Source organism: Oncorhynchus mykiss, chromosome 24, assembly GCF_057628025.1.
Source record: "Oncorhynchus mykiss isolate SJ-2025 chromosome 24, ASM5762802v1, whole genome shotgun sequence".
Taxonomy (NCBI): Eukaryota; Metazoa; Chordata; class Actinopteri; order Salmoniformes; family Salmonidae; genus Oncorhynchus; species Oncorhynchus mykiss.
Window position 1 is genome coordinate 26370564 of NC_143045.1, and position 7728 is coordinate 26378291.

The 7728-nt window shown below is 40.4% G+C and overlaps 1 protein-coding gene across 1 annotated transcript; it reads right to left on the reverse strand.

Moving 5' to 3' along the window:
• Window positions 1–873: 873 nt before the first annotated feature.
• Window positions 874–2656, reverse strand: lyrm9 (LYR motif containing 9). The gene is made up of 4 exons (XM_021582888.3): window positions 2404–2656; window positions 1902–2064; window positions 1660–1752; window positions 874–1553 (listed from the first exon to the last, which is right to left on the reverse strand). The coding sequence occupies exons 2-4, from the start codon at window positions 2025–2027 to the stop codon at window positions 1539–1541; spliced, it is 234 nt and encodes a 77-aa protein (XP_021438563.1). The 5' UTR covers window positions 2028–2064; window positions 2404–2656; the 3' UTR covers window positions 874–1538.
• Window positions 2657–7728: the final 5072 nt, after the last annotated feature.

A 7728-nucleotide genomic window follows, 5' to 3' on the forward strand; every position in this document is an offset into this window, starting at 1 on the left:
GCCAACATACAGAAGGGGGGCATAGCCCCCCCTAAGGACCACCCCCAGCCATCCCCACATACTTTGTGCCCCCTCAGTGAATTGATGAACCCATTGATGAACAACAGCCCCATTGCCTCTTCTATTGATTGCCTACTTACAGTGGAAACGTACTGTATCACGTTCCACAGAACAATTTACAGGTGATATTTTGTTTTACTTGACTTAGCACCTTGTGCTTTACTTGCATAAAAAGGTTGGATGGAAACCTGGTTAATTAAGCAAGGTGGCTTGTAACTGCAAGTGTGATATATGGCCAATATACCACAGCTAAGGGCTGTGACGCAACGCAGAGTGCCTGGATACAGCCCTTAGCTGTGGCATATTGGCCATATAACACAAACCCCCGAGGTGCAGTATTGCCATTAGAAACTGGTTACCAACGTAATTAGTTTTGTCATACCCGTGTTATTCTGTCTGATATACCATAGCTGTCAGCCAAGCATTCAGGGTTTGATCCACCCAGTTTATAATGAAGAGTTTGGCGTTCGCTATAAACTTGCAGTTACAAGCTGCCTTGAATTAACAGCGTTTGTACGATCAATATCCACCTTCATAACATGGATGAAGCCTGAGCTGGAATGGGCCATTACAAGTGTAGTCTTTCTTACACATATCGTTTCTTTGGTGTGCTTATCAATGCACAAGTCCCTTCCCCCCCCAACTCCTATGATCAAATACTTGTAAGCTAATATTAAGTCATGAAAGCTTTACTGCAAGTTAAGTTTCAAATGAATCAGTCTATGGTACAAATATATTTTTGGTATTTCCTCAAATATGGTACAGGTAATGAAGGGATGATGACACAAACTTTACAAGAGGGAGGGAATCAAATTTGATTGGAAACACATTAAACTTTATATTTTTATTTGGTACATGAAAACTTAACCAAAAAAGTACATTGATTTGTATCCTCAACAAGTGAATTTGGTGGAAAAATTGAAAAAAAATGCAGATTTTAGAATAGTCGCGTGAAAATCTTTGATCGAAACGTAGATAGCGTTATGGTTCACATACGATAAATACAGACTCCACATAACTCTCATCCTGCTACTCTATTGTAACATTGCCGGATATACAAACATATTTTTGTTGTAACAATAAATACACATTAGATCAACGTAAGTGGACAGCATGTGCAAATCTTGCTTTGAGGACTACACTTTTGTCAGTGTTTCCCAATCCCCTACTTCGGGACTACCATACAGCCCACATTTTGGTTCAAGCCCTGCACTAACATATCTGAATAAACAAATCAAACCACTTGACTAGGTGAATCAGGTGTGTAGTGCAGGACTAAAACACAAATGAGGACTGTTCGTTGGTCCCTCAGTAAAAATGTTGGTAAACATCACTTCTCTTATTGCTACATTGATTGATGTAGCTGTCCCTGGGATGTTTCTTGCATGGCAGAACAAGCAAAATCCTGTTTTGATCAAGGCTTGTTCCACATGGAAGTCCAATAGAGTCAGCAGTCTTGTCCTCTTATTTCACACATCTCATTTCTTATTATACTGGAAAACACAACAGATTGAGAACTTATCAAAGTTAGTCTTTCCACATACTGTTGTCTGATTTGTCAATTCAAATGAGTTTGAAAACAGCAAAGGCAATGCTCACTTTATCGAGAATCCAATCTGCATCTGATATAGCTCTTTGTATGATCAGTTGAATCCTCTCAGGATCGTCTTCGTCTGTGTGACTATTGTAACCCTAGTTTGATACAAAAAAAGCAAATTGTTGACCAAGTTTGGCCATTATAACCTAGCTCTTTGTAACATTTAATACCATCAGATATGTCTAAGTTATACACTACGTAGCCTATGCTGTAACAACTGTAATGGGCTACAATCAGACTGTACCTGTCTTATAGCATGTTGATAATGTTGCTGCATTGCACGGGTTGGCAATTGCTTGCAACATCTAAGAAGGTAACGGTACAGATGAACCGGTGTACGAACCAACTCAGCGCCTGGTAATGGGGGCATACTGCCCGTGCAGAATGACTTCCTCCTCAATATGCTCCTGTGAATAGCAGGACAATTAACTGGGCACATTTCAAGTAGTCTTAATTGCAGTCGCACATTGATATTGTCAGAGCTCACAACGCCTAAAGAAATGTTTAATGTTCCAAGAATAGCATTAACATGATGATCGATCGAGCAATCTGCTGAGAAACGCAGCCCGACTGCAAAAAAATACGATATGCAACGCTCCTGCCCTACAAGACGTTAATAAATTAGACGTGCTTGCCTCTTTGGAAGCGTATATCAATTCATTTTATGTGATCAATATCAATTGATTCTATCGTATAAGTTAACGATCTGATTCAGAATGTATGTTAAATTGTGACTGTAGACTTACAGGTAGCTTGCGGTTACTGTACTTCTCCACGAAACTGGTGGCAGACAGGGAACTTCCGTTTTTCTTTGAATTAGCCTACTGTTCAAAGTGAAGTAGCGTTATGTCCACTGTCATTTTTAAAACAATATTAGTTAGTAAATAAAGCCTTGTAAATGAATAGGCATGCGGTAAAACTGTAATAGGCAAGCATAAAAGTCGTCGATAAATCGAGGTCGAGTTATAAAATATTTGTGTACTCTTTAAACCAACACTGACGGAAACTTAGAACATATAAACAGTTCCTGACTGGATATGGATATTCTGTCAATGATATTTTCAATGTAGAAAATTCATTCGGAATACATTTTTTTTCATTCTAAAATATTCCAGATAAATATTCCATTCATAAATCAGAAAACATAGTGCACCATAATATTGGACTATGGAAATAACATGTCTTGAAGAAAACATAATGCAACAGGCTATAAACCTATTCTTAATTTAGCAATAATCTCTTCAGGAATCTAAACCTTGGAATAACCCAACACCCACAACATGTTGACACAGGTGCTTTCCACATACGTAACAACGCAAACCACAACACCCCCACTGAATAACAGCATAAATCATCTTGCTCTTCAACTGAAGCTTTCATCCTCAGGTTTTAGATGGCACTGTGCCATCTACAGAGAAAATCCTTCTCTGGTATCATAAAATACAATCCTAGTTTAATAGCTGTTTTGTGCAGTGTGAGGTGGTGATTGTGAGTCAACTTGACTGTCCGCACCCCAGTCCTGTTGGATGAGTCACAGGCGTCCAGCTGGTTTGCCACAAGCCCCTTGTTTCAGGGCACCTAGGCAAAGGTTTTCACAGTTCCGCTGTGTGTGCTGATGAATGGCCTCATTGTGAAGGGGAGAGAAAAACAGCAATGGAATGATAGAGACTGGCCACTGCAGGGAAACAAGAATCACCCCCGCCTGGCTGTCTGTGTGCCCTCTGCAGCGCTGCTGACACCTGACCCATCCACTCCATCAACACAGTCACTCCCACAGGATTCCCCTTTACCTCAGGTGAACACTCATGTTGCTGTCCCTTTTGACCCCCTGCCAGCCAAAATAAAAGGATTCTTGACAACAACCCTGATAATTGACATTTTCTAAGCTATGAAATGACCTTTGAATACAAGGGTACACTGTAATGAACAAAATGAAAAGTATGTGGTCTAATCTAAACATCTCCATGTTTTGCTTTGGGAACAACGCAGATGCTAATAGTGACTAGGAAATACCTGTTGTCTGTACTGACTAGACCACCATATGCAGTGGGGAGTCAAAGACTCAGCCCCCCTCCCCTGGCGGGGTCAGTGTTCAGAGCCTGGACTGACTTAAGCCCGAACAAATGTCTCTGGTGAGACCTTAAAATAGTTGTGCAGCGACACTGCCCATCCAACCTGACAGAGCTTGAGAGGATCTGCAGAGAAGAATAGGAGAAACTCACCAAATACAGGTGCGCCAAGCTTATAGCATTATACGTAAGACTCAATGCTGTAATCACTGTCTAAGGGGCTTCAACAAAGTACTGCGTATAGGGTCTGAATACTTATGTAAATGTGATATTTCAGATTTTTTTATTACTAAAAAACAGTTTTTGCTTTGGCATTGTGGGGTATTGTGTGTAGATTGAAGGAAAAAAAACATTTCCGGTAATCAATTGTAGAAAAACATAAAATGTGGGAAAAAATCAAGGAGTCTGACTACTTTCCTGAAGGCACTGTGTGTGTGTGTGTGTGTGTGTGTGTGTGTGTGTGTGTGTGTGTGTGTGGTCACTATATAACACACCCACAGCTGCCCCCCCTTCCCCCACACACACCAACAACACAAGCACCCCCACACATACTTTACACTCATCACATGCTGCTGCTACTTTATTGGACTCATATTACTCTCTATCCTGATGCCTAGTCACTTTACCCTAGAGGTCTTCACCGATCCACTTGTATCTGAATACCATATGTTCATTACATATTGTATTCAACATTCTAGGTACGTTTTCATAATTTTCCTTCCATTCACAAACAAATATATTTATCTCACTGGAGAAAGCATCTGAGTGAGCAAAACAGCGCCCCTCTGTCTCCATGTGTAGGCCATCTATCTGATGCTGTCTGGTCATGAAGAGTATGACATTGTTGCCACCCTAGCATTGAATGCAAGGGAAGCCAGCGAGCATTTGGCCTCCCTTGATAAAAAAGGTATAAAATAATAGCCAATCAGCACTGAGCTAAACTGAGTGAGCTCACCTGTGAATGCTCCTCTCCTTGGCTTCACTCAGATCTCTTCGCATCAAGAGAAATATGTCATTAAAAGAAACAACTTGAATTGTTTAATCTCATTGTGTTGTCCTCCGGTGGCTGGATGGCTAGCTAAAGTGGACCCTTTCCTAAATTAGCCATGAAATGGAGATAGGGATTTGGACTTGAATACTGGCCAATGATTATAACAGTGATTCTGATCCAACCGTAAATTGATACATTGTGTCCCCAGACTGAGAGGAAAGGAGTTCAATGTGTAGCTAGATGTAGAAGGCTAATGTTAACTAGCTAACGTCACCCATGAAAGGAAGTTAGGCTAGCGAGCAAGCATTTTAGCCAGGAAGTCTAGTACAACAAAAAATAAAACATGTACTGTATGACAGAGTCATAGGCCGGTTCGTCAACATGAAAGAAAGGATGGCGTTGGCATTTCTCTACAAGTAGAGTGAGAAAGTATGTTTTTTTCTATTTGAATGAATGCACACACACAAACTCAGTCTTGTATAGCTAACCTTGTGGATATACAATTTATTCCCATTCAAAATCCATTTTTCCCTAACCCCTAAACATAGCTCCTAACCATAACCCTAATTCTAAACCTAAACCCCTACAAATAGCATTTTACCTTTTGGGGACTAACAAAATGTCCCCAGTTGGTCCAATTTTTGTTTGTTTACTATTCTTGTAGGGACTTCTGGTTCAGAAGTCCCCACAAGTATAGTTAAACATGTCCACACACACATACACAAATCAGAACCATTGTCACCCATATCATATTTAGCTTCTGTTGATTGGACTAAATTGTTTTTGGTATCTTTTAGTTGTCACTAGTATACTTAGCATAGGTGATTTGATGATGTTATAATGGTGCTGGAATAGTGGAGGCAGCTCCTGATTTCTTTGTGAATCTCCGTGGTTCTAAATCTGTAGTTGTTTAGTAGGACACAAATGTTAGAAACAGTAAGGATACCTAGTCAGTGGTCCAACTGAATGTATCTTCTGCATTCAATCCAACTTCTCTGAATTAGAGAATGCGGTGGACTTCCTTAAACAACATCCACGGCTTCAGCGCCGAGGGAATGGTGTGTTAACTGCCTTGCTCAGGAGTAGAACAACCAATTGTTACCTTGTCAGCGCAGGGATTCGATCCAGCCACCTTCCAGTTACCAGCCCAACACTCTAACCACTAGGCTACCTGCTGCTTGACCATGTACCTGTTTGTTACATGAAATATACTTTGTGGACTTCACCTGACAGAGGTTACTCTCCAGTTTCATTATGAAAGAAAGGTGCAGTTGAATTTATTCTGCCACTGTCATATTGTCTCGGCCTTAGGCCTATATACCTGTACATCATGGTCACAAGGCGTATGAACTAACAGGTTATAGAGTAAACAACACAATTATCACAGCACAAGTTGGAATTTGGCCATTTTTGTTCTGGCTTGGTTCCCCAGTGATTTTATCTACGCACTGTGACTGGCGCTGACGTTCTTTAAAAGTCACATTTAATGAGTTTCACCACTGTACTTCAATTCTATACTTTTCTAAAGAACTGACATTTTTTCTAACGCACACAAGCACATCCGAGGAGTCTATATTCAGATCTACATTCCTGTAAAGCTTAGAGACGATCTAATGTTAAATACTGTTGAAGTAATATGGCTATAAAGCAGTATCCAAATCCATAGGATGTAGTGATCACAATATAATAGCCATATCTAGGAAAACCAAAGTTCCAAAGGCTGGGCCTAATATAGTGTATAAGAGGTCATACAATAAGTTTTGTAGTGATTCATATGTTGATGATGTAAAGAACATTTTCAGGTTTGTGGTGTGTAATGAGGAGCACCCAGATGTTGCACTAGACGCATTTATGAAAATACTTATCACAGTTACTAATAAGCCACTTAAAGAAAATGACTGTAAAAGCTGTTAAATGAGGAATTGAAAAATTGTATGGTTGAAAGGGATGAGGTAAAAGGTATGGCAATTAAGTCTGGCAGCCCAACTGATTGGAAAGTGAAGGGAGGGGGGGGGGGGGGGGTTGTCACTAGTAGACTAAGCATAGGTGATTTGACAATGTTATAATGGTGCTGGAATAGTGGAGGCAGCTCTTGATTTCTTTGTGACTTGCGGTAACTCTCCGTGGTTCTAAATCTGTAGTTGTTTAGTAGGACACAAATGTCGGAAACAATAAGGATACCTAGTCAGTGGTCCAACTGAATGTATCTTCTGCATTCAATCCAACCTCTTTGAATTAGAGAGGTGCGGGGGGCTGCCTTATACAACATCCACAGCTTCAGCACCCAGGTAACAGTGGGATATCTGCTCTGCTCAGGGGAAGAACAACCAATTGTTACCTTGTCATCTCAAGGATTCGATCCAGCTACCTTCCAGTTACCAGCCCAACACTCTAACCACTAGGCTACCTGCTGCTTGACCATGTACCTGTTTGTTACATGAAATATACTTTGTGGACTTCACCTGACAGAGGTTACTCTCCAGTTTCATTATGAAAGAAAGGTGCAGTTGAATTTATTCTGCCACTGTCATATTGTCTCGGCCTTAGGCCTATATACCTGTACATCATGGTCACAAGGCGTATGAACTAACAGGTTATAGAGTAAACAACACAATTATCACAGCACAAGTTGGAATTTGGCCATTTTTGTTCTGGCTTGGTTCCCCAGTGATTTTATCTACGCACTGTGACTGGCGCTGACGTTCTTTAAAAGTCACATTTAATGAGTTTCACCACTGTACTTCAATTCTATACTTTTCGAAAGAACTGACATTTTTTCTAACGAACACAAGCACATCTGAGGAGTCTATATTCAGATCTACATTCCTGTAAAGCTTAGAGACGATCTAATATTAAATACTGTTGAAGTAATATGGCTACAGGTTCATCTGCCTCACCTTAAAGCCCATTCTTGCAGGAAGCTGCTATAGACCACCAAGTGCTAACAGTCAGTATCTGAATAATATGTGTGAAATGCTTGATAATGTACGTGATATAAACAGAGAAGTATA

What these genes read in the sequence shown, in the direction of transcription:
- lyrm9 (XM_021582888.3), bottom strand. Translation starts at nt 2,027, where the DNA reads ATGCCCCCATTACCAGGCGCTGAGTTGGTTCGTACACCGGTTCATCTG. An exon ending in ATCAACATGCTATAAGACAG is followed by an intron (nt 1,753 to 1,901) that starts GTACAGTCTGAT and finishes GTATCAAACTAG; the next exon opens with GGTTACAATAGTCACACAGA.